Genomic DNA, 27,608 nt, shown 5'->3' with positions numbered 1-27,608 from the left:
CTGCCAGCAGCCACTCCACTTTGAATGGCGCCTTGCTCAGCAGCTGAATTTAAAGTGTGACATCTGGCCACCTCTGGGTCACAAATCAGCTGATCGGTGGGGGCATCTAGTGTTGGACCTCCACTGATCTGCTGTTGATGACCTATTCTGTAGACAGGTCATCATATGCCTATACCGGGACAACCCCTTTAATAGATATTCCAAAACAATGAAAGTATTACCGAAAGGCGTAACTAGAAAAGGCTGAGCTTAATATCAAACCTCAAAATTGGGTCCCCCTTTTCTATCTACCATATTTGTATTGACTGCAACATCTAAGGGGTGAAATAACCTGGATCAGAGTTACCATTTCTCCTTGCTGTTGCAGCAGGGTGTTGGCTGGCTATTATATTTTATACGTCCAAATTAAAGACCACACTGTTAAAATGTTTTTATAAAATAAAGAAATGTATCCAGGGCCACGACTCCAATAGTTTCCACTGAGAGCAAATGTGATGCTGTTCCATCCATCCAGTTGGCTAACTGCTGAGGCTACTCCAGCCTTCAAAGTTGGTGCAAGACTGAAAACTCTCTAAAGTGCTTCAACCCGACTGTTAAGCTGGGTTTACACACTGAAACGTTCTAGCGATCCCACCAGGGATCCCAACCTGGCCGGGATCGCTACAAAGTCTCTGGTGAGCTGCAAACAGGCAGACCTGGCCAACGACGCAACAGCGATCCGGACCTGCAGAGCGACCTAGCTGGTTGTTGGGGACGTTGTAAAGCAGCTTTTTGAAAGGGAAGTCGCTGTAAAGTCCCCTTTACACACTGAAACTTTCTAGCGATGCATGCTGCACAGCGGGAAACAAAGGACCTAAGAATGGTCCTGAACGATTTGTAGCGATCACAACTTCCCAGCAGGGGCCAGGTCGCTGATGTGTTTCACACACTGCAATGACGCTGGGGAGGTCGCTGTAACGTCACAAAACCGGTGACATTACAGCGATGTCGTTTGAGATGTTGCAGTGCGTAAAGCCACCTTTACACACACTGATTCACTTTGGAGTTGCACAGTTGGGCATTTAAAGCCTGTGTGAAGCCAAGAAAGGCCTTTTTTTGTTGAGCATTCTTGGTTGAAGGGGTCTACAATCCCTGGCTCCCGCTGGAGTTGCACCTGTTTAAATTGTAGATGACATGAGTTGTGTGCAGGGTGCGTTTTCTTTTATTTCCTATGACTATTGGTACTGCCACCTTACCAATCTACCATTAATTATGAAAGTCACATTCATCCCTTCTTACCTGCCTTTTATATCTTAAATCATTCTAATTAATTCACATGTTCACATTCTTTTTGGTGACATGAAGAACTTGAAAACCTTAAAATTTGGAGTACGATGATTAGAAACCTGAGAAAAAGTCTCAAACGCCAAAATAAAGTTCAAGATTCCTCGATAAAAAATGCTTTGGCACTTAGAAAAAAAATGACCATGAGGCGCATGTCCATCCTTCAATAGAAGAACTTAAACATGTCATGGTGGTCAAAGTCCTTCAAGAATGACTTTACTTTTGGTATTTTAAAATATCAAGCACGGTCCATAAAAATGTATAAAATACCAATCAATGATTCATGTTTCTCTTTATATACATTTCATGCATGAAATCCCAAAATTTATCTTGACTTGTTTCATTTCGTAGAATCATGGCAGTAAGTGCCTCTCCTTGATCAAAACTTTGCCAGTAATCTTGTAGCCACATCTGTTTCCAGCTACAAAAAAGGAAATACAAAAGAAAAGATTGATTTTTATTAAAAAAATACATAAACCAAAGCACAATAATAAGAAGTGATGGCTGGGATTTTTCTGATAAAATCCAGAACTACAAAAATATTTACAATGGTGGAAAAAAATTCATGATGCCTTGTATTCTGCAAAGTGAGCGTCCTAGGTGAAATATGTCCAGTTTAAGAAGACTTACCTCCCAGACTGGCGACGTTCCTCCACTATTTGTGCAGTGACTCTTAGTCATCACATGACCGCTGTATCCAATCATGGACGGCTGATCAGCTGCAGCCCTCACTATTCCATTAAGGTGAATCAGGGTGCCACAGGGTACTGCATCCTTACCCAGGGTGCAGGGCCTTAAGAAACCGGTGTCACTACCAACAGCACCACAAATCCCAGTCAACACCTCACATCATGACCTGTCAGACACACCAGTGGGTTGGTCTAGCTGGAAAAGGGCCACCCACCTAGGGGTCAGGCAGACTGGTGGGAGGGAAGTGAGTCAGTTCAGTAGAGTATAGAGAAGAGAGAGGAGGCGAGTGAGAGCCCTTAAGGAGAGAGGGGCTGGGGAGAGTGAGCTCCCGGGGAGCTAGACCGTGGTTGGGTCACAAACGGTGGTCCGGGACCAGAGGAGTCGGGGACCAGTGGCAGTAACATTGGAAAGGGTGTGGCGGACATAATCTAGGAGTACTGTCAGCACCAGCTAACCCAAAAGAAACTGACCAGTACAGAGCACGACGAGGTACAGGACCCTAGGTCAGGAGCCGATTCAATGTCCTGCTAATTAACCTGCAGAGAAAGGAGACCTTCATGGACCTTTCACAGAGCTCAGAGTTTGGGAGCATCAGCACAATGTGTAGGACAGGGTTTTCCAGCCAAAAGCAGCCCACAGAAGTCCCACGTGCCAGCTCCCAAGAGCACAGCTACACTTTACAAGGGTAGCAGGGCCCTAACTGCTTCAAGCCGAGGGGCCACAGACAGACACTAAATTGTGCATGGAGGTGGGCTCTGGGACCATCAAGTGACACCGGTGGGAGCGGACACCTGGACGGGGCTCCCCCGTAGCAACTGTGACATACAGAGAAGGGTTTATCTGCAGTGTATGTGTCTACTTTATAATCCTCATCCTGCACCACGACTACCCACAGTGAATACCTCGCTCCCCCTGCACCCTGCGCTCCCAACTAATCACCAACACCCCGGAGCCTGGGGCCATCGCTACCTGTGAAGGGACTAATATCAGGCTGCTTCACTCCATCTGCCCCGGTACTCCCTACAGCAGCGGCAGTACTCCTATTACCGCAACCCACAGGTGGCGTCACAAACGTATACCCTGTAAATAACCCCCTTTTCACAGATCCAAGTGTCTGCTGAGCCAGGTCCCTCGAGCCACCACGACCCTGGATACGAGCAACCCGAGCAACATCGGGGTGGTACACTAACCTGATGGGATATTGAAGGCTGCAGCCAATCAGCAGGCAAGGAAATGGAGGAACAGTATAGTTTCTGGAGATTTTCTATTTTATGCATAAAATAGAGATAACCCTGCCGTTTTATTAATAACAGGTTATTCAGTAGTGAGAAGATAAAAAATTGGGATCAGCTTAATATGATGTCTACATAGTCTAAACAAATAGGAATAACGTTTGGAACACCATTCTAAGTCCGAACTGGGTGCAAAAACCTAAAAAAACATCACTATGGGGAGAGAAGGTATGCACACCAGTGACTATGTAAGGGGAATACATGAAATAGCAGAAACTGCTGTGTGAATACTGACTTGAAAAATCCAATAGCTATATGCAAGAGTGAATATGTGAAAAATGGAATCTGCATTACTGCCATGAACATATGAATCAAGAGAAATTTAGCTACTGAATTGATCAATGCAATAGAGCCCCAACACTACGCCAAAGTATTTCTCTACGTTGGGGTCCCTAGCTTGTGTGTGTCCTCTCATGCAGTTAAAAAACCTACCGTGTATGGGAAACTGAGACCCAGGCTATTTATGCGTATGATATGGATTGGCAATAGGTGTGGTTGGGGAGGGTTCACAAACGAAAAAATACTAACAAATAGGAATAACGTTTGGAACACCATTCTAAGTCCGAACTGGGTGCAAAAACCTAAAAAAACATCACTATGGGGAGATAAGGTATGCACACCAGTGACTATGTAAGGGGAATACATGAAATAGCAGAAACTGCTGTGTGAATACTGACTTGAAAAATCCAATAGCTATATGCAAGAGTGAAAATGTGAAAAATGGAATCTGCATGGCATGTTCATGGTAGTTCATGGCAGTAATGCAGATTCCATTTTTCACATATTCACTCTTACATATAGCTATTGGATTTTTCAAGTCAGTATTCACACAGCAGTTTCTGCTATTCCATGTATTCCCCTTACATAGTCACTGGTGTGCATACCTTATCTCCCCATAGTCTACATAGTCTAGGCAATGAGGAAGCACGGGATCACGTGCCTGGCGTTCGCTGCACATGTGAGAAAAAGAAACAATCCAGCTTCTGATCCAAGATTTTATCAGAAAAAAATCCTTTAGTTGAAAAACATTAAAAAGTATATAACACACTAAATCGCTTTAACCCCTTCAGCCCCTGGGCACTTTCCTTTTTTGTTTTTTGCTCCCCTTCTTCCGAGAGCCGTAACTTTTTTATTTTTCCGTCAATCTTGCCATATGAGGGCTTTTTTTTTCTGGGACGAGTTGTACTTTTAAATGAAACCATAAGTTTTACCATATGGTGTACTGGAAAACAGCAAAAAATTCCAAGTGTGGACAAACTGCAAAAAAAAAGTGTGATGGCACAATAGTTTTTGGGATGTTTTATTCACTGTGTTTACTATATGGTAAAACTGATGTGTGGGTATGATGCCTGAGGTCGGTGCGAGTTTGTAGACACCAAACATGTATAGGTTTACTTGTATATAAGGGGTTAAAAAAAATTCACAAGCTTGTCCAATAAAAGTGGCGTACGTTTTGCGCCATTTTCCGAAACCCGTAGCGTTCTAATTTTTTGGAATCTATGGCTCAGTTACGGCTTATTTTTTGTGTCTCAAGCTGACGTTTCTAATGGTACCATTTTTGCGCAGATGCTACGTTTTGATCACCTGTTATTCCATTTTGTGTAAAACTTGCGGCGACCAAAAAACGAGATTTTTTTTGCCACTACGCCGTTTACTGATCAGATTAATTGATTTTATATTTTGATAGATCAGGCATTTCTGAACGTGGCAATACCAAACATGTGTATATTTTATTTTTTTTTAACACTTTAATTTTCAATGGGGTGAAAGGGAGTGATTTGAACTTTTAGGTTTTTTTTAATTTTTTTTATTTTTTAAAACTTTTTTTTTACTTTTTTTTTTATTTTACTAGTCCCCCTAGGAGGCTATAGTGATCAGCAATCTGATCGCTCTGCACTATCTCCTGATCACAGCTATACAGCAAATTTCATCACTTCCTGATTGATTCGGCTCCGGGCCGAGTGAAAACGAAAGTGATTCGTCATAGCTGCAGGCATCATCACATGACCCTTTGCTACCATGGCAACCACCGAATGTCACGTGATCACTCATGTGACTTCCGGTGGAGGCGGCAGTAAGTAAAAATCATGACCGCGCGTATATACATCTCGCTGCCAGACTTTGGCAGCAAGATGTAAGGGGTTAATCTTACGGGTGGAATGGGATTCCACTCGCAACATGTAGGCACACATGTCAGCTGTTAAAAACAGCTGATATGTGCGCGGATTGCCGCATCCTGCCCGCGGCAGGGGGCGGGGACTAACGTGACACGCTCCATGACGGAAAGATCCGTCAAAGGTCGTGAATGGGTTAAATCACACTGCAAAAATTAGTGTGAAGGGGGATTAGAGAAAAAACATCACATAACCATATGCATTTCGAATGCTCCTTGCGTTCTAAAGGGTGCTTTACACACTGCGACATTGCTAGTGATCTCGTTACCGATGTGACACGCCAGATCGCAGATAAGATTTGCCGAGATCATTTTTTTTAGCACCGGTCACATGTGCGATCTCAGCAAAACATATGTGCGATCCGGCGTGTTACATCGCTAACGAGATCGCTAGCAATGTCGCAGCGTGTAAAGCACCCTTTAGACTTGGGTTAGAATAAGCAAAGACCTGGGTGGGGCCCTATAATAATGGGTGAATCCAAAAAACAATACACACATGGTCAAAATTGTTGGTACCCCTCATTTAATTAAAGTAAAACCCACAATGATCACAGAAATAACTTGAATCTGGCAAAAGTAATAATAAATAAAAAGTCTATGAAAATGAACGAATGAAAGTCAGACATTGCTGTTTTTCTGCTTCCACAGAAGTATAAAAAAATAAAACTCATGAAATAGGCCTGGACAGAAATTATGGTTTCCTCCTTAACTTAATATTTTGTTGCACAACCTTTTGAGGCAATCACTGCAATCAAACGATTCCTGTAACTGGTAATGAGACTTCTGCACCTCTCGACAGGTATTTTGGCCACTCCTCAAGACCAAACTGCTCCAGTTGTCTTGTGTTTGAAGGTTGTCTTTTCCAGATGACATGTTTCAGCTCTTTCCAAAGATGCTCAATAGGACTTAGGTCAGGGCTCATAGAAGGCCACTTCAGAATAGTCCAATGTTTTCCTCTTTGCTATTCTTGGGTGTTTTTACCTGTGTGTTTTGGGTCATTATCCTATTGCAAGACCCATGACCTGCGACTGAGACCAATCTTTCTGACACTGGGCAGCACATTTCTCTCTAGAATCCCTTGATAGTCTTGAGATTTCATTGTATCCTGCACAGATTCAAGACACCCTGTGCCAGATGCAGCAAAGCAGCCCCAGAACATAACAGAGCCTCCTCCATGTTTCACAGTAAGGGGTACTTTACACGCTGTGACGTCGCTACCGATATATTGTCGGGGTCACAATGTTAGTGACACACATCCGGCGCCGGTAGCAACATCGCAGCGTGTAACACTAATGAGCGACGATCAACGATCACAAAATCATTCCAAAACGGTGATCGTTGACACGTCGTTCATTTCCTTAATATTGCTGCTGCCACCGGTACAATGTAGTTCGTCGTTCCTGCGGCGTCAGACATCGCTATGTGTGACACCGCGGGAGCGACGAACATCTCCTTACCTGCGTCCACCGGCAATGTGGAAGGAAGGAGGTGGGCGGGAGGTTACGTCCTGCTCATCTCTGCCCCTCCGCTTCTATTGGCCGGTCGCTTAGTGACGCGGAAGTGATGTCGCTATGACGCCGAACGCCCCACCCCCTTGAAGGAGGGATTGTTCGGCGGTCATAGCGACGTCGCTGTCAAGGTATGTGCATGTGATGCTGCCGTAGCAATAATGTTCGCTACGGCAGCGATCACACAATATCGCACACTCGACGGGGGCGGGTGCTATCACACGCAACATCGCTAGCAATTGCTAGCGATGTCACAGCGTGTAAAGTACCCCTAAGAACAGTGTTCTTTTATTGATGTGCTTCATTTTTCCATCTGTGAACAAACTTCTGATGTGCCTTGATAAAAAGTTCCTTTTCTGTCTCATCTGTCCATAGGACATTCTCCCAGAAGCTTTGTGGCTTGTCAACATATAGTTTAGCTAATTCCAGTTTGGCTTTTTTATGATTTTTTTTTCAACAATGGTGTCCTCCTTTGTCGTCTCCCATGATGTCCATTTTGGCTCAAGCAACGACGGATCGTGCAATCTGACACCGATGTTCCTTGAGCTTGAAGTTCACCTATAATGTCTTTAGCAGTTTTTCTGGGTTTTTTTGTTACCATTCATATTCGTCTCTTTGATTTGTCATCAATTTTTCTCCTGCAGCCATGTCAAGGGAGGTTGGCTACAGTCCCATGGATTTTATATTTCTGAATAATATGTGCAACTGTAGTCACATGAACATCAAGCTTCTTGGAGATGGTCTTTTAACCTTTACCTTTAACATGCTTGTCTATAATTTTCTTTCTAATATCTCTTTCCTTTGCTTCCTCTGGTCCATGTTGAGTGTGGTACACACCATGTCACCAAACAGCACAGTGAGTATCTGTAGCCCTATATACAGGTCCACTGACTGATTACAAGATTGTAGAAACCTGTGATGCTAATTAGTGGACACACCTTGATTTAACATGGCCCTTTTGTCACATTAATTTCAAGAATACCAACTGTCACGGGGTCCCACTCCCATATTTCACAATCAACAGAGCGAGAGATGGCTGTACAATCCAAAGAGCATTTATTCCAAGCAAATCAAACGGTCCATAACATCATCCACAAAACACAGAGTAAAATTCTCCAGTAGTGCCATAAATGTCCCGGTCTCTCTGAGAAGTCCCAGCTTCTCACAGAGGATCAATCCTTCTCTGCCCAGGTTTTCCGCACCCATAACATCTCCTCTCTGTGATTCCCCCAGGGCGTGGTCGGAACTGTTGGGGCCCAGGATTGTGAGCCGTGGTTGTCAACTGCCTGTGGCTGGTTGGAGGGGCAGATATAACTGGAGAGGGCCAGGGAGCAGGAGCAGGCTGTGTCTTATTGTCCAGAAGCCCCCTCCATTGCGGTCGGATAGTAAGGGCCTCAACAGCCAGGGCAGCAGCTCTATCCAAGGTGCACAGTGTGCGCTCTCTGACCCACTCCCGTATTTCTGAGGAACACTTGTAAAGAAATAGTTCTATAAGAAATACCTGTATAACGTCTTTCACAGTGAAGGCGTCTTCCGCTTCCAGCCATCTCCGACATGCCTGGGACATCTTATGGGCATACATCCTAAACGATCCCCCCGTGGTGCATGGGAGGTCTCGGAACTGTGCCCTATATGAGTCTGGGGTGATGGCATGGTAATCCAGGATAGTCCGCTTTACAATGTTGTAATCCCGGTTCTGCTGTGAGTCAATGGTGCGATAAGCCTCTGCCAGGCTTCCGTTCAGGAGTCCCACTAACAAACGCACCCAGCCAGAGTGGGGAACCTCCATCATAACACACTGCTGCTCAAAGTCCTTGAAGAACCCTTTCACATCTCCGGAAGCCTCATCAAATGGCTTGAAGTTCTCCCAGGTGATCCGTACAGGCTCCCGGATCGCTGGGTTTACACTCCAACTCACATTACTCCCTCTGTTGGACTCCATTGCTTCTTGCTTCTCTGTGCTCGACGATCAGCCTGCTCCTTATATTCCTGAGATACACCTGGGCCAAGAGCTGCCATCTCTTCTTCGAACCACACCACCCACTGGCTTTTTGGGGCAGGGATCCCCGTCCCCAATGTTTGTCCGTCAGACATCTGGGAGGAGGTGGACTGGCTCTCCATTAGGCTTTGCTCTGTTGATCCCACCACTGCCACCAGTTGTCTTCTCCCATATCATGCAATCAACAGAGCGAGAGATGGCTGTACAATCCAAAGAGCATTTATTCCAAGCAAATCAAACGGTCCATAACATAATCCACAAAACAGAGAGTAAAACTGTCCAGTAGTGCCATAAATGTCCCGGTCTCTCTGAGAAGTCCCAGCTTCTCCCAGAGGATCAATCCTTCTCTATTCAAGTTATCAAACAGACTGACACTTTCCCCCAGGTAAGCAGAGAGTTTACAGTAGGAACAAAAGCCTGGCAGGGGAGGGATTAAACCTGCAAACAGGACAATGTACACACATGAAATGCAGAATGGACAGTGAACCACGCCTAAAATAGAAACCTACACCACATGGTACATAGCACACAATATCCCACCATCACACCAACATTTCTGTCCAGGCCTGTTTCATGAGTTTTATTTATTTTTTTAAATTCTGTGGAAGCATGGTTGAAAAGCAATGTCTGACTTTAATTTGCTAATTTTCATAGATTTTTTATTTATTATTACGTTTGTCAGATTCAACTTATTTCTGTGACCATTGTGGGTTTTTCTTTCATTAAACGAGCGGTACCAACAATTTTAACCACATGTGTAGAAAGAAAAAAAAATAACATGAAACCTTAAGTTAAAAACTATGGCTAAAAATGAGACTGATTGTCTCAATAATGTAACATTTAAGATTCAAACCTGTTGGCACCCAAGTATTCAAAGAAAAGATCCAGTACACTTCTATATTATAAAGGGTTTGTTCCCTATCACTACCATGGACATGTTTGGGAATATGTTGACTAACATAAGCTAAAAAATTAGAAATGTTTCAGTTATGACGTTTCGTGAAATGTTTTGTTGCATTGGACATGTTGCGATTTGATGGTTGAACGATATATAGATATTCCCTAATTCTGGATTTTAGTTTCCTTATTTTAGAACCAATATACTTCACATTACATTCCCTACATGCATTAATATAAACCTCATTGTCTTGAATAGCAGTTTAAAAAACCCTTGATAGAAAAACCTTTTCCATTGTCATGATTGCTTAAAGTTCATATTTTGTTAGAATTTATGCAATTTTTTAAAGTGTATTAACCAAATGTAATGTAATGTAATTTGAAGTAAGAAAAATAAAATCCAGAATTAGGTAACATTGTGCCCAGTACATTGTAGTGCCCATACATTGTGCCCAGTACATTGTAGTGCCCATACATTGTGCCCCACTCATGCTTCTGGAGACCTGCACCCTGTAAATTAAGCTCTCCTCACTACAGTAATACCAAACATGTGGATGCTGAATGTGATTGAGGCACAATGTAAGGCTCACAAGGGAGGGTGGTATTTGGATTTGGGCGCAGATTTTGCTTCTTTTCTTTTGCGAGGCGGGGAGGCATAGTGCTTTTCCAGAGCCTTTATATTACCAGTAACATGAAAACCCCCTATATTTCCATGACCGATGACAGACATGACGTGATGACACCCCCGATGGTTTTATTAACTATTACAAGGCAGCAGAGATTCTCTGGACAGCATCTGGCCTCTTTTCAATGGTGTCCTTTTCAGAAGTGCGCTTTCATGAATGTTTAAAAAGATTGACACCACCGGATCATAGGCCAGACAGTCTAAAATTAATCCCTCTGCCTAATTATAGTGAATGTTCAATCGGTATTTTGTCTGAATCACGTATTTCAGAGATTTACATGGAAACCCCAGTGTAAGCTCTCAGTGTATAGCGCAGGATAAATGTGAGCCGAGCCTTACTGTGTTCTTTGGGAGGAAGAATGAACAAATCAACAGCAGCTCAAGAATTTCTTTTATTTATTGTTTATGCCATTCATCGTGCGTTATAAGTGATAAGATCACTTTAGGCCTGTGCGATTACACCGATATCAGATTTATATACATTTGTTTTTTATACTTGGTCACCTATCACACATTAAAATATGCTTCTATTAGAAAGAAATATTTTTGCATTACATTTATTTAACTATAATTTATCTATATTTCTGCTGACAGAGTCATCTGAGGGCTTGTTTTTTGTAGGATGAGTTGACATTTCTATTGGTACCATTTTCGGGCACATAATGTTTTTTGATCGCTTTCTTTGATCGATTTTTGGGTGGCAGAATGAACATGAAATAGCAATTCATGAATTGTTTTGTTGTTTTTTTTTACTCCATGTGGTAAAGTTGATAAGACGGCTTTATTCTTCAGCTCAGTATGATTACAATGATACCACATTTATATCTTTTATATTTTTTCCGCTTTTACACAATAAAAACAATTTGATAAAAAAAAATATTGTTTTTCGTTGTTCTTTTCTAAGAGCAATAGCTTTTTCTTCATTTTTCTTCTGACTGAGCTGAGTTGGGGGTTGTGTTTTATGGAACAAGATAACAATTTGAGCAATACCATTTTTATTTACAAGTACATTTTTTATCTCATTTTTTTTTCAGCAGTATGATGACAAAATAGTTTTTCTCATGTTTTTTTACGTTGTTCACTGAAGGAGTTAACTGGTGTGACAGTGTTATAGATTAGGGTTTTCTGGAGATAGCAATATCAAAATACTTTTTTATTTTTGTTTTTATATAAATATATATATTTATTGGTAGATTTTGTTTTTCATTTTTTTGTTCTTTATTTTGTGATTAAAAAAAAATATACGGTATATATTTTTTAATTTTTTCCACTTTTTCTTTAAGCTTTTTTTTACTTAGTCCCTCAATGGGATTTTAAGTTTTATAAGTCTGATAACTGATATAATCAATTGCCATGCATATGCATAGCACTGCATTACAGCTGTTAGTGTGACACTGACAGAACACTTCTTAGACCATGCTGCTGGCATCGTCTAATAGGCCACCGTAGCCAGCAAACCGAGATGTCAATATTTGCAATGACGGAAATGATCAGCAGTCTGCAATTATAATGTGGGGTTGCCGATCGCATGGGAGATTAAGCGCACTCCCTTTCCCAGACTCCTAAATGCTGCGATCACTATTGATTGGCATTATTTAGGGGTTAAACAGCCAGGGCTATACAGATACCGCAGCTGGCTGTGACAGTAAGAGCTCGGCTATCTCTTAGGCTATGTGCGCACTAGAAAGTGCCATTTTCCTAAGAAAAAAACGGACCCTCTGAAAGAATCCCGCACCCGCGTCTTTGCCGCGATTTGTCTGCAGAAAGAATGTTCTTGAGAAAAAAACGCAGTGTGCGCACAACTATTTTTTTTTCCCATAGTTTTTGCTGGGAAATGTGTGCAGAAAGGTTACAAACATTTCTCAAGAAATTTCCGCAGCAAAACCGCGGGTAAAAACGTAGTGTGCGCACAGGGCCTTACACTGAGCTCCTGGAGTCGATCGTGTGGGCACAGCTCCTGTAGAAGCCTGAAGAGCTGGACATCCTCTTTTTTCTGCACAGCTCCTGTGCCCCGCACGATCACTATGGCGTACCGATACGTCATTAGTCAGCAACCCCTATCTGACCATGACATATGGGTATGTCAAATGTTGTGAAGGCGTTAAACTGACAGATTAATTTTTTTAACATGGGAGTCTATGTAGGACGAATCCGTTAACAGATTACTATTTAAAAAATGGATCCATTACAAATAAAAAAACAACGGATGACTAAATAGTAATCTGTTAACGGATCCGTTCTCGAGTGACTCCAATGTTAAAAAGGGATAAAAAGTTGTTTTTGCAGAACTTTTTTTTTAACGGATCTCTGTGCTCTATGGAACGGATCTGTGAGGACATGTGAACTCAGCTTAAAGTTTTCTGAAAAGGGATAACCTATATATCTCTTGAAATCTTCTTTAAAGTATTACATGTGGTAGAAGATAAACAATAATTATAACATTGTAGGTTTACTTGCTGCTATTTTGGAGGTTTACATGGGATTAAAATCCAGAGAAGCTCTACAACATGACTCCTAAAATGGGGGATCAGTCAGTAGGATCAACCCTCCCCTGCTATATAGGCAGCTCAGGAGCATTGATCATACTGTCAGATTCCGTGTAAGTGAGGCATGTGCTATATTTGCAATGCTCTCAGGTAACTGATGGTATGATTTTCCAACTAACTTTGCCGAGAGGTGCTTCCTATGTATGGCACTGTTTAGACATGCAGTGGTATATGTGTCGCGGGCGGGGAGGACGCCACTGCGCTGCGCTCGCTAACGCTCGGGTCCGGCACTGCTGCGATGGCTGCTCGGTGGCTCGATCTCGAGCTCGAGCGGCGCTCCTCGCCCGTGAGTGAACGGGGGGGTTGGTTTGGGGGATTTAGTCTGTGACGCCACCCACGGGTCATGGTGAAGATGGGCACCACCGCTGCTGATGACAGGGATCCCAGGAGCGATGGTAAGGAGCAGCTGGGATGTTGTTTTCCCCCTCCGTGGGTAAGGGTCGGTGGTCCCGGGGCCCGATGATGCGACAGGGAGGCAGGGTCGGTGAGGTGCAGGGTTGCAGGGATAGCGCGGCGCGGTGCCGGATGGCACGGGTGTACTCACTCAGCAAGAAAGGTACAAAGTCCTCGGTAAACCAAACGGCTAGATGGACGGGTCCCGCAGCCGGCTGCAGTGTCTCTCCCCGGACAGGTGATGGCGGCTGTCTTTCCCTGCACCTTGATGTTCTCCTTCTGACTACTATGGATTCCCAACGGTAGTCCGCTCACCGGTGTATGGGTACCGGAGGAGCCCCTTTGCCCGCAGGCGCTGGTCTCTAGCCGTAGGCGGTAGCTGTATACCCTCACGGTGTGGGCTGTTGCCTTCAATCGGGACTTTTGCTGTTGTGAAACCCCTGGGGTTCCAGTCACATTCGGATCTGACTATTGTTGGCGGCTCCAAGCCTGGTCGGGATCCGATGGCCCTGCATGTGTGTGCTGGCTTCACTTCGCTCCCCGGTCGGTACCGGCGGGCCGTCGCCTGACCCCGGTCCTACGGTTCTGCGTTGCTCCACCACTCCTGCAGACGGCCACCACTGTCTGCCAACCTTGCTGTCAGTGCCTGGGCCACAAACCCAGACACCCAAGTGCTCACTCCTCTCACTTCAAACTCCAACACTGAACTGTCACTTTTCCCGCCTACAGGCCTGTGAACTCCTCGGTGGGTGGGGCCAACTGCTTGGCTCCGCCCCACCTGGTGTGGACATCAGACACTTGAGGGAGGCAACAAGGGTTTTTGTTTGGCTGGTGTCCCTGTCTAATGAGGGTGGGGGTGTTTGTGTGTTATCTGTGACGACCTGGCTAGGCCAGGGCGCCACATATGTTGCACATATATATAGGCGCCTATAGTAATACTTTATGTCTGTATGGAATAGCATAACAATCCATAATATTATCCATAGTTGTAGCAAGATACACAATGCATACTAGAATCCAAAAGTTACAAGAAACAGCTCATGGCATGGTCTCCTGTTCAACGTTGCAGTATAACCAATGAAAAAGGTTTTTAGTCCAGTCAAATGGATTGAGAACAATAGATTTGTTACACTGTCAGCACTCCCAGCCCAGGAGTGCAGACACTCCTCCCGGTTCACTTCCCTTGTCCGGCCCCACAGCCCCAGGTCCCTCCTGTTCACCTGTCGGCACCCCTGCTCTCTGTGTGCCAGGGGCACCGATGTTCCCCTGCTATCCCTGCCTGCTCCACGCTTCCTGGTTCGGTTCATGCTGCTCTCCCTTTTCCTAAAGGGCTTGCACGACCTAACCCGAAAGTGCCTCCCGGTCCCCGTCATTAAGTACTGTGTATATAAGGCATCCTCCCCCAGTGGGACGTTCAACATTTCCCTGTAGCTAGTCTGCCCATGCTAGTTGTCAGGTCCCCGTGCTCTAACCCGCATTCCGTATTGGCTTGTGACTCTGTCTCTGTTCTGTCTAGTTGTGCCTGTGTACCCGCCTGTGTCCATTCTGTATTCTCCATTTCCTGCAAGCTCCTATTGCCTGCCTGTGACCACCAGTACCAGTCTGTTCTAGACCGCACTAGCCTCTGCCTCATCCGCCCTATTTCTGGTCTTTGTCCTATGGCGCCAGCTGCCGAGGTATCGGAATCACCCAGGGCTGCCTCCTGGAGGTCACTAATCCATGTGTGTACCTGCTTCTACCACGGGTGGTTGTAGTGAAGACTCTGTGGCCGCTCAGGTCCGCTCCTCCGGGTTGGTACCTTGGACCAGTGGACCCACTACACCATTCGGTTACCCGGGCGTGACAGGCACAACAGCCCAGGTACCCGAACAACTAACACATTTCAAGCAGTTAACGGTTCTTAAATGTGATATATAGAGTACATATCCTAACTGAATATATACAGTATATACACATGTCTTTGAGACACCTCCACAGAAGGAGTGGGTTACAACCACTTTTACCACATAGTGTGGGCTTCTTGTAGCATGATTAACAGCTTGAAATGCGCTGGTATGCAGTGCCTGCCTTTTATATTGTTTTCTGTGCTGGAAGTTCAATGGCTGTTTGAAAAATAAAGAAGAATCTATTGTTTTAATCTATGTGGCTGGACTAAAGACTTTTCTCATTGATTATGATATATACCAACCCAATAGAGCCCTTAGGATACTCTTTAGCCCTTAATCAGGTGGTGTGACTCTACAATGCGTTTGTCTTATGTGCCAGGAACTTTCCCTACCATACAGCAATATACATTGTAGAAGCAGTGTGAATATATCCCCAACCATAGATTTCATCGGAAGGAAAAGGAATATTTTTTTTCTTGACCAAATTCGATGAGAGAAGGACAGCTGTGTTCTCTAGTGCATGACGGGAAAGTCAAGGTACAGTGCTCGCGCTTATGTGTATCTGCAAATATTTGTACAACCTTTCAAGGATACACATATGGAGGAGCAGAGCGCTGTTCTCAGGTGATGTTTCCAAAAACAGCAATAGCATTATGTTTAAAAAATTTGCATATATTGTACATATACATTTTAAAAGATATCAGAAATTCTACCCTTAAAGAGTAACCATCGTTTTCGATTTTTCTGCTGCATATTGAACATGTGTACATACCCTAAGGGCGGCTTTGCACGTTGCGACATCGCAAGCCGATGCTGCGATGTCGCACACGATAGTCCCCGCCCCCGTCGCAGGTACGATATCGTGTGATAGCTGGCGTAGAGAACATTATCGCTACGCCAGCTTCACATGCACTTACCTGCCCTGCGACCGTCACTCTGGCCGGCGACCCGCTTCCTTCCTAAGAGGGCGGGTCGTGCGGCGTCATAGCGACGTCACACGGCAGGCTGCCAATAGCGGCGGAGGGGCGGAGATAAGCAGGATGTAAACATCCCGCCCACCTCCTTCCTTCCGCATATCCTACGGAAGCCACGGTGACGCCGGTAGGAGATGTTCCTCACTCCTGCGGCTTCACACACAGCGATGTGTGCTGCCGCAGGAGCGAGGAACAACAGCGGACCGTCGCGTCAGCGTAATTATGGATTACGCCGACGCTGCACCGATGATACGATTACGACGATTTTGCGCTCGTTAATCGTATCATCTAGGCTTTACACACTACGATGTCGCATGCGATGCCGGATGTGCGTCACTTTCAATTTGACCCCACCGACATCGCACCAGCGATGTCGTAGTGTGCAAAGCCCGCCTAATTGTCATTTCATGAGAACTTGCAGCAGAATGGCTGTATCCGCTTCTAGCTCAACTCTCACCTCCATCGAATTTTAAAAGCACCAGCTAACATCTATTATGTTACTAATTGGAAATTGTGTCTTCACTCAAAGCAGAGTTTATAGAACTTACTCAAGAATTGGGAGCAAAAGATCAATCCAGGAGAAAGAAGACGATTTCTCTGATAAGATATATTACAAAGTTCCTTATTTTTATGTGTGTTATTGATTTATGAGATTTCTGAACAAAAAAAAAATAAAAAGTATTACTTTTTATCTATTTGCCCATAGCCAGTCACATTACCGTAATAACTGCCGGTCAACTAGAGATTGTCCACATCACTTTCCCTCCTAGCACTGACTAGAGATGAGCATGGAGAAGGGGGGTCACTTATCTTATCTTATGGGAATAGCCAGTTGACCATTTTGCTTACAGGATATTTTTCTTCCCTGCCATCTCTTTCTTTAAAGGGAACCTGTCACCACTTTTTCGGCCTATAAGCTGCGGCCACCACCACTGGGTTCTTATATGCAGCATTCTAACATGCCGTATATAAGAGCCCAAGCTGCTGGGTAGAACAAAAAAACACTTTATAATACTCACCTACGAGGTTACTCCTGTGCAGACTGGTCAGATGGGTGGCGCCGTTCTCTGCGACTAGCGCCTCCCCTTTCGGCCATCTTGGTCTTCCTTATTCTGAAGCCGCGGTGCAAGACTGTGCAGGACCTCAATGCCGTCGCGTGTGTAAGACGTAGATGCGTCATGCACCGCGGCTTCAGAATAAGGAAGACCAAGATGGCCGAAAGGGGAGGCGCCGATCCCGGAGAACGACTCCACCCATCCAACTGTTGTGCACCAGAGCGACCTCCTAGGTGAGTATTATAAAGTGTTTTTTATGTTCTACCCAGCAGCCTGGGCTCTTATATACAGCATGTTAAAATGCTGTATAGAAGAGCCCAGTGGTGGTGGCCGCAGTTTATAGCCTGAAAAAGTGGTGACAGGTTCCCTTTAAGGTCTAAAGCGGGCTTTACACGCTACGATATCGTTAATGAATTATCGTCGGGGTAACGTTGTTTGTGACGCACATCCGGCATCATTAACGATATCACAGCGTGTAACAGTTATGTGCGACCTTAAACGATCGCAAAAGCGGCGAATATCGTTTGCTGCGGAGAGGTCGTCCTAAAACAAAAAATTGTTTTCCTCTCATTACCGATGTTGTTCGTCGTTCCTGCGGCAGCACAAATCGCTGTGTGTGACACCGCAGGAGCGACGAACATCTCCTTACCTGCCTCCATCGGCATTGCGGAAGGAAGGAGGTGGGCGGGATGTTTACGTCACGCTCATCTCCACCCCTCCGCTTCTATTGGCCCCCTGCCGTGTGACGTCACTGTGACGCGGCACGGCCCGCCCCCTTAGGAAGGAGGCGAGTCGCCAGCCAGAGCGACGTTGCAGGGCAGGTAAGTCCGTGTGACGGGGGTAAGCGAGGTTGTGCGACACGGGCAGCGATATGCCCGTGTCGCTCAACCGACGGGGGCAGGTATGATCGCTTGCGATCTCGCTAGCGAGATCGCAGTGTGTAAAGCCTGCTTTATTCCCACGTCAGTATATTTGTATCAGTGTTACTTTGCCAAAGCCAGGAGTGGAGAAACTCTAAAGGCTGCTTTACACGTTACAATTTAATTTACACCCGCCCCCATCGTTTGTGCGGCACGGTAAATTTGTTGCCCGTGTCGCACAATCATGTAACCCCCCCATCACACGTACTTACCTTCCAAACGACCTCGCTGTGGGCGGCGAACATCCACTTCCTGAAGGGGGAGGGACGTTCGGCGTCACAGCGACGTCACACAGCGGCCGGCCAATAGAAGCGGAGGGGTGGAGATGAGCAGGACGTAAACATCCCGCCCTCCTCCTTCCTTCCGCATTGCTGGCGGCCGCAGGTAAGCTGCAGTTCATTGTTCCCGGGGTGTCACATGGAGCGATGTGTACTGCCCCGGGAACGATGAACAACTGGACGTTCGATTTTTAGAAAATGAGCGACGTGTCAACGATGAACGAGAAGGTGAGTATTTCTGCTCGTTCATAGCTGTCACACGCTACGATATCACTAACGATGCCGGATGTGCGTCACTTACGACGTGACCCCACCGACATCTCGTTAGATGTAAAGCCCGCTTTACTGAAAGCTTGATACCTATTCTGTGTTTTGGAGGCACTCTTGGTTTAGGCAACAAATACTGATGAAACACTGATCAGAAATACTGATGTGTGAATGAGGCTTTAATATTGGTTACCGCTTACACAGTTGTTAGAGATAATCACTTTCTATATTTGCAGCTATTCGCATTAATTGAATGGGTTACCTGTCATCTTCTGGGAGATCATCCGCACTTCCTAGACCAGGCACAGGCATGGGACATCCCATGTGACTATTCCCAGCGATGTGTGGTGCTGGAGCCGGACTTTCATGCTTGGTTTTCTTATGTTTCTTCTCCGCTTTGACTCTATGATTCTCGTGATCACACACAAAGCATTCAAAACCATTGAGATAGTTCGGTGCGGTCATATCATTTACTCCCCATTCTCGATTCTCTATGTTGGCCAGCAGCTGCTTGTTTATTACCCCTCCAGGCTTCTTGTATTCTAAGTATCTGAGGTATGATTCATCATTCTCGTCCATTGAAATTATGAACTCGGCCAGGTCCTTTGGTGTTGCAAAGTCATCAATTAGTATAATAGAGTGGTTGTTTGGCATCCAGTGCTTAACAGATGGGGATCCCCTGTAAATTGGAATTGCCCCTATATGCAGGGGCCGCCATAACTTCTCTGTCATGTAATCAGCACATATAGCATTTTCCATTGCCAAGTGAAACTTGTATCTTGCAGTAAACGCCATGAATTCTTCATCTTCTGTGGTGGCTGTTGAAGTGTCCTCAAGTCTCTTGCTTGAGAATTGGCGGTTTTTTAAACACTGACCGTATGAGTCAATCTAGCAGATATTAAAAATAAATAATTCAGTAAAAAGATGTATATTATATGGGTGCATATGTAAGGAGTTTAGATACAATGATTGTAAGAGAAAACACCACCGTACCATTCTATAGCCAATGGCACATATTATAAATACAGCTGTATATGGCCATATATTAAGGTTCACACTTTAGTGCATGAACCTCTGTATGCGCCCGATTCATATTGAGGAGGTCTTTTTGTCTGAAAAAAAGGTGACATGCTCCATCAGCTGTTGCAAGTACAGATAAATAGGTATAACACCCAGAGGAGCAGAAAACACACCCGCTTGGATTTGCTGTGTGGGTTACCCTGTTTCTCTCAAAATAAAACCTACCCCAAAAAATAAACCCTAGCATGATTTTACAGGATATTTGGAAAATGCTTGAAATATAGGCCCTTCTCCAAAAATAATCCCTGGTTACAGTCAGGGCCAACGTTAGGGTTTGCACAAATTCTCAGGGACCCCACTCTCTTAGGGACCCCAGCAGTTGTATTCCGAGGTTAAGATTGTTTAAGGACCTTTGATGACTTCACAGTCATGTGACATGATGAAATCAAAGGTCTCTTAATTACAGGAGTAATAAAAGAACTGAACAGAAGACAGGCTGGTATGCAGGACTGGCGTTAGGCGGAAGGGAGAGCATCTGGGCAATTTCATAGGGCTCCCATTCTCACCTCTCCACTGCCATCGCGTCCAACGGGGGATTTCGGCTCAGTGCCCATGACCCCGGAGTTTGGGTAATGCACACTACTTTAGTTTGAAGCCAGGACGCGTACACCCGGCTTCATAGTGCGCATGACCTAAACTCCGGGGTCATGTGCACTGAGCCAAAATCCCCCGTTGGACGTGATGGCGGCGGAGAGGTGAGTGAGATCATCCTATGACGCTGTGTATTCATTATCATGAGAGCACACCCAAAGGGACATACTAACATGCTAATGGGGGAGACTGGCAAGGGGAACTAACACCCAGGGGACTAGTCCCCTCGCTCATTAGCATCGGATAAAAGATCTTTAGAAATACTTTTCTAAAGATCCCTTTATTTTTACTAGTGTATACAGGGACGGTAAAGGGGGCTTTACACGCTACGATATCGTTAATGAATTATCGTCGGGGTCACGTTGTTTGTGGCGCACATCCGGCGTCATTAACGATATCGCAGTGTGTAAAAGTTAAGAGCGATCTGAAACGATAGTAAAAGAGGGCAAAATCGTTTGCCGCGGAGAGGTCGTCCTGAAATAAAAAATAATTTTCTGCTTTTTAGCGATGTTATTCCTCGTTCCTTCGGCATCACACATTGCTGTGTGTGACACCGCAGGAGCGACAGACATGTCCACCGGAAATGTGGAAGGAAGGAGGTGGGCGGGATGTTTACGTCCCGCTCATCTCCGCCCCTCCGCTTCTATTGGACGGCTGCCGTGTGACGTCGCTGTGACGTCGCACGACCCGCCCCCTTAGAAAGGAGGCGGTTCGCCGGCCAGAGCGACGTCGCAGAGCAGGTATGTGCTTGTGACGCTGCCGTAGCGATAATGTTCGCTATGGTAGCGATCACCACATATCGGCCGTACGACGGGGGTGGGTGTTATCGCGCTCGACATTGCTAGCGATGTCGCAGCATGTAAAGCCCGCTTTAGGCAGGGATTAGATATATGCACCCAGAACTGCTCGTGGTCCTGGCTGCATATTGGACCTGACAGGTTCCCTTTCAAAACCTTTTTGACATCACATCATGTGACCAAAGGTCTCTTAATTGCAGGAGTCTAAAGCTAAAGAGCATATAGGCTGGTCTACGTGTTTGCAGAGTAAGGCTATGTGCGCACGTTGCGTCGGAGTACCTGCAGTTTATTCTGCACGTTTTCCTTCCCTTGGTTTTTGACCAAATGGCTTTTGACCATTTTTTAGCGCTAAAAACGCATGCGTTTTTACCGCGTTTTTAGTGCGTTTTTAGCGCTTTTTACCTGCGTTTTCACCTGCGTTTCTGCAGATGCGTTTTTGAGATCAAGACACTGAGAAATAAAGTTGAATTAGTCAAAAAGAAAGAAAAAAGAGAATAAAAAGGATAAAATTAACTTTTAATAAAACTATATGGAAAATATCAATTTTAATGAAATAATAGTGGTTAAGCACATTTTAACAGAAAAATAGGTAAAGTTTATTATTTTTTAGTATTTAAATTTTCGGTTATTGTGTGTGTGTAAAGGAACATTATAAACCTTTAATTTTATGCCAGAAAAGCATGCGTTTTTGAAGCCAAAAACGCAGTGGAAAAGCAGGTAAAAAGCATGAAAAACGCAGGAAAGTTGCTTTTGGTTGCGTTTTGACATTTCTCATTGACTCCAATGTTAAGGAAACGCTGCAGAAATGGCAAAAACAACTGACATGCTGCTTCTTTTTCAGCATGGTTTTTGACCACAAATATGCAAATTAAACGCTGCAGAAAAAAAAGCAAAGTGCAGACAGGATTTCTGCTTCTCCCATAGACTTTGCTGGAAAACAAAAACGCATACGTTTTGGCACAAAAACGCTGCAGCTAAAAACGCTGCAGAAACGCGGGAAAAAACGCAACGTGCGAACATAGCCTAAGAAAGGATTTTCAGAAGTTAGAGTCAGTTCCAAGGCGGGCAACTAGGTTGGATGGAAGGCTGAGATCTTCCCTAAGGCTATGTTCGCACGTTGCGTTTTTTCCCGCGTTTCTGCAGCGTTTTTAGCTGCAGCGTTTTTGTGCCAAAACGTATGCGTTTTTGTTTTCCAGCAAAGTCTATGGGAGAAGCAGAAATCCTGTCTGCACTTTGCTTTTTTTTCTGCAGCGTTTAATTTGCATATTTGTGGTCAAAAACCATGCTGAAAAAGAAGCAGCATGTCAGTTGTTTTTGCCATTTCTGCAGCGTTTCCTTAACATTGGAGTCAATGAGAAATGTCAAAACGCAACCAAAAGCAACTTTCCTGCGTTTTTCATGCTTTTTACCTGCTTTTCCACTGTGTTTTTGGCTTCAAAAACGCATGCTTTTCTGGCATAAAATTAAAGGTTTATAATGTTCCTTTACACACACACAATAACCGAAAATTTAAATGCTAAAAAATAATAAACTTTACCTATTTTTCTGTTAAAATGTGCTTAACCACTATTATTTCATTAAAATTGATATTTTCCATATAGTTTTATTAAAAGTTAATTTTATCCTTTTTATTCTCTTTTTTCTTTCTTTTTGACTAATTCAACTTTATTTCTCAGTGTCTTGATCTCACAAACGCATCTGCAGAAACGCAGGTGAAAACGCAGGTAAAAAGCGCTAAAAACGCACTAAAAACGCGGTAAAAACGCATGCGTTTTTAGCGCTAAAAAATGGTCAAAAGCCATTTGGTCAAAAACCAAGGGAAGGAAAACGTGCAGAATAAACTGCAGGTACTCCGACGCAACGTGCGCACATAGCCTAAAGGCCGATTTACACGCTGCGATCTCGCTAGCGTGCGTACCCGCCCCCATCGTTTGTGCGTCACGGGCAAATCGCTGCTCGCAGCGCACAAAATCGCGCGGACCCGTCACACTACTTACCTGCCTAGCGACGTTGCTGTGACCGGCGAACAACCTCCTTTCTAAACTCCGCTTTACACGCTACGCTAATGGGTTGGGGTCACGGAATTTGTGACGCACATCCGGCCGCATTTGCGATGTCGTTGCGTGCGACACCTATGAGCGATTTTGAATTGTCACAAAAACGTTCAAAATCGCTCATCGGTGACATGGGGGTCCCTTCTTAAATATCGCTGCTGCAGCGTGTACTATGTAGTTTGTCGCTCCTGCGGCAGCACACATCACTCCGTGTGACGCCGCAGGAACGAGGACCCTCACATTACTTGCCGCCACCCGCAATGCGGAGGGAAGGAGGCGGGCGGGATGTTACGTCCCGCTCATCTCCGCCCCTCCGCTTTGATTGGGCGGCCGCTTAGTGACGTCGCTGTGACGCTGCACGGACCGCCCCCTTAGAAAGAAGGCGGTTCGCCGGTCACAGCGACGTCGCAGGGCAGGTAAGTAGTGTGACTGGTCCGGGCGATGTTGTGCGCCACGGGCAGCGATTTGCCTGTGTTGCACAACCGATTGGGGCGGGTACCCACGCTAGCGACATCGTTACCGATATTGCAGTGTGTAAAGTGGCCTTAAGGGGGCGGTTTGTTCGGCGTCACAGCAACGTCACTAAGCGGCCACCCAATCAAAGCGGAGGGGCGGAGATGAGCGGAACGGACATCCCGCCCACCTCCTTCCTTCCTCATTGCCGGCGACCGCAGGTAAGGTGAGGTTCCTCGCTCCTGCGGTGTCACACATAGCGATGTGTGCTGCCGCAGGAACGACGAACAACATCGTATCTGTAGCAGCAACGATAATTGGGAATAGGGGAGCATGTCAACGATTAGCGATTTTGCACGTGTTTGCGACGATTTTCGATCGCACGTAGGTGTCACACGCAACGACATCGCAAACGCGGGCGGATGTGCGCCACAAATTCCGTGACCACAACGACATCGCTTTAGCGATGTTGCAGCGTGTAAAGCGGCCTTAAGACACCTTTTTTCCAAGCATATGATGGAAGGTTAGAATAGTTGGGTTTGTTTAGCTTAGAAAAGAGGTGCCTTAGGGGAGCTCTCATTTATGTGTAGAATATGTTTGGTCAATGCAAAGGACTGGCACATGACTTATTCCTTCCAAAGAACATAATAAGGACCAGGGGACATACATTGTATTATGGAGCAAAGGCAATTCTGGCAACTAAATAGGAAAGGGTTCTTTACACTTAGAGCAGTCAGATTGTGGAATGTGGAGTTAATGGCAGAAACTATATCAGCATTTAACAAAGGACTGGATTATTTTCTCATAACAAATGGAATTGTAGTTCATAAATAATTTAGCAATAGAAAATATGTAACTGTTGAGGAAGGTTGAACTTGATGTACATATATCTTATTCTTCAACCAATGTAACAAGAGACAAGAAAATAATGTGATAGACACTTATTGATGTATTCATTGCTTACCTGAATGTACTTCATTAACTCTTTGACATAACGGTCCCTGTCTGATGGAACGTCACAGTGGGACTGCATGTACAATATGGGGGCATACCCTCTTTCGCGCCACTTGTTTTTTTCTGCTACAGACATGGCTGGGTTCTGCAAATAACCAATTGTGGGCAGCCACTGCAAAGTGAGGGGGTAATCGGACTCTCGCCTGAAAGTAGCAGTGTAGTTGAATAGACGTATTCCTGGCAAATGTGACAGAACATAGTTATTCATCGGAGATTCCTCATGAAACAGTGCCCATGTCTGGTGAGGCATCCTGGGCAGCGGAGCTTCATATGCTCTAAAATCTGTGCCGTAGAAAATGATAGATTTAGTCCTTTTGTGAAGTTTTACTCTCTTATCTTTTGTCACCATGCAGGAACTTAGGGGGCAGTCTATGCGCTCTGTGTCCCCCGGAAAGTGAGGGAACAGGTTCTCACTCCACCATAGAAGAATGGGCAGCTCTTTGTTGCTTCTGGTGTCACTGTTACCTGGACCCCGGTAAGAGTCCACCATCACTGTGCCTAGTCCACCAGTGGCGAACACGCTAGATGGCTGGAAAGCGGACTCATCCCATTGTCCAGGCATTGCTGCTATATTCTGTTCTATATAGGAATTGTCCTGAAATTGGTCATCATATGTTGGATGTCCATTGTTGAGGTCTACAAAGGTGTCATCAATTGCAGGATCCATCCACATTGTTTCTTTCTCTGCAATTTCCATATATTCAGGACTGTCCCAATGCTCAGAGTCAGCCCAGGTACAAGTCAGTAAGAAACTCCCGGCAATAACGTAATAGATGGTCTGCCATGAAGAATGGCTCCTCATAGTCCTAGGGCTATATTGTTGCCCCATCGTGAGCGTGCCAAAGGCACTGGAACATCTCATGTTACCTATATTCCAAGTATCTCTCGCATTCATGGATGAAAGTACCGTCCCCACTAGAGTTGGCACTGATGAGACTGAATACAGAGTATATAGACAATCCTACCAGCAGTCCATGTGCATCCTGGTCCCATATCCGCACCGTCAGCTGTCGTTTTGCAGCCTGTATGTTCTCTGTGTATTGCAGGGTGTTACACAGGACACTGAGCCCTGGCAGGAAGTTACATGCTAATGGCAATGCTGTGTATGTGGCTGGATAGAGCTGCTGCTTGAAAGAATGACATCACGGTCACATGACTGACTAGTAAAGGGGAAGGGGAGTGTGCTGCACGAGGGACTGACCCCTCTGTGATACACAACTATTCGCGATGTGAGACCCCAGAGCAGAAAATAGCAGGGCTTTTCAAAGCCACAAACATTTTCTTGGCTTTTCTTTATGCAGTTCTGCGCTGTCTCCTGCCCATCAATTACAACAGACAGATGATGCGATCATGGGATGAAGATATTGTTTGCTTACTTTTTGAATCAATGATAAACTGGAGTAAAAAAAAAAGTTTAAATTAGGACCAGAAAATAAAAATTATTTTTTTTTCTTAATTTATATATACAATTCTTAACTCACATATATCAAAGTGATATGACGTGAAATACTCTACTATACAGTATACTTTTTTTGCTATTGCATTAGACTATGACTCGCCCCAGGGCTATGGGGTACTCGGTCCCGTGCCGTATATTTACGGGGACAGTTCACTGGGTGGCCGCTGCCCGGTTCCGTAACCCTGGGGGTCGCTTGAAGGGGGTTATGTACAGGGGACTAAATATAAAGTTTTGGTTGTGACGCCACTTGCAGGTTGCGGCTAGGTAGATGGAGCCGCCGCTGCACATTCTCTCACCACTGGGGCTGATGTTAATGGCAGCCTGGATGTTGGGCCCACTGCAAGTAGGGCTGGGGCTCCAGGGGGTAGGTGATGGAGTTAGACGCAGAAAGAAGGTAGGCCATACAAGGGATTGCAGTGTAACTGGTTTCTTTACTGCTGGTCCTCACCACTGGTCCCCTTTGTCCCAGTGCCGGTGTGGAAACCTGGTGTCTTCTTTCCCCTGCATCTGTCTCTAGTTGGTGGGTTGGAACGTTTGGGGGTCCCCTCTTGGTAGTCTTTCAGTCTTTAGTCTGTACGGCGGGGAGATTGAACCCTGTATGGTCGGTGTTCCGTTCCGGTCCCTGGTTCTCCCATCAGTGCTGGTGCCCCCAGACTTTACAATCAGTGAGGTCTTGGAGGGTCCCCTCACTATGCAGATTTTATCAGGTCTGCCTGTAGCGTTTGCCTGACCTAGGGCTCTGTACCACGTCGGTGCTATGGTTCCGAGAGTACTCCACAGTACTCCTTCGGCAAAGACACGTCTGCGCCTGACAGGTCACTGTTACACACTCCTGTCGTTACGGTTACGTCTGTCTCCTTCCACTTCCTGACTACTCACTGTCTGACCCCTCCTCCCCTGGTTGTCGTTTAGTGGACTGGATCAGCTCCACCCCTAGGTGGCCATCCATTATGTCCAGCCCTAGTCTCTCACCAGTCCTTGGGGAAGGGAAAAACAGGGATTATATATGTGTTTTGGTGTTACCGGCACTGGTCTTCTGGGTTCCTGGGGGTAGGCACTGCATCTTTGACAGGATGATAGCTCCAGGGGCGCTACAACTAGACTACTTAATACGGATAAAAAATATTGTATGCAGGCACGTATATCCCAAACACATTCCAAACATGCATATGCCAGGTCAGTGTAGTGTTTGCGGGAAGCCTTCCTGGCACATACAGCAAACATGCACTAAACTGTATGGACAAAAGTACAAAAGTATTGGGACACACCTCTAA

The 27,608-nt window shown here is 45.3% G+C and overlaps 1 protein-coding gene across 1 annotated transcript; it reads right to left on the bottom strand.

Annotated features, from left to right (window-relative positions):
* Window positions 1–123: 123 nt before the first annotated feature.
* On the bottom strand, window positions 124–25,982 carry POFUT4 (protein O-fucosyltransferase 4). Its single transcript, XM_075348843.1, has 3 exons — window positions 24,826–25,982; window positions 19,149–19,774; window positions 124–1,744 (listed from the first exon to the last, which is right to left on the bottom strand). Exons 1-3 carry the CDS (start codon window positions 25,768–25,770, stop codon window positions 1,597–1,599), a joined length of 1,719 nt encoding a protein of 572 aa, XP_075204958.1. The 5' UTR covers window positions 25,771–25,982; the 3' UTR covers window positions 124–1,596.
* Window positions 25,983–27,608: the final 1,626 nt, after the last annotated feature.

The sequence above is a fragment of the Anomaloglossus baeobatrachus genome, chromosome 5 (genome assembly GCF_048569485.1).
Source record: "Anomaloglossus baeobatrachus isolate aAnoBae1 chromosome 5, aAnoBae1.hap1, whole genome shotgun sequence".
NCBI classification, from domain to species: Eukaryota; Metazoa; Chordata; class Amphibia; order Anura; family Aromobatidae; genus Anomaloglossus; species Anomaloglossus baeobatrachus.
The sequence above is the reverse complement of the archived record's forward strand: the minus strand, read 5'-3'. Positions and strand labels throughout refer to the sequence as shown.

Bases quoted from the DNA above. Each gene is read 5' to 3' on its own strand.
- POFUT4 (XM_075348843.1), bottom strand. From the start codon at position 25,770: ATGAATGCGAGAGATACTTGGAATATAGGTAACATGAGATGTTCCAGT. The intron at 19,775-24,825 runs GTAAGCAATGAA...AATATCTGCTAG, and splicing joins AGTTAATGAAGTACATTCAG to ATTGACTCATACGGTCAGTG. The intron at 1,745-19,148 runs GTAACCCATTCA...CCTTTTTTGTAG, and splicing joins GATCTCCCAGAAGATGACAG to CTGGAAACAGATGTGGCTAC.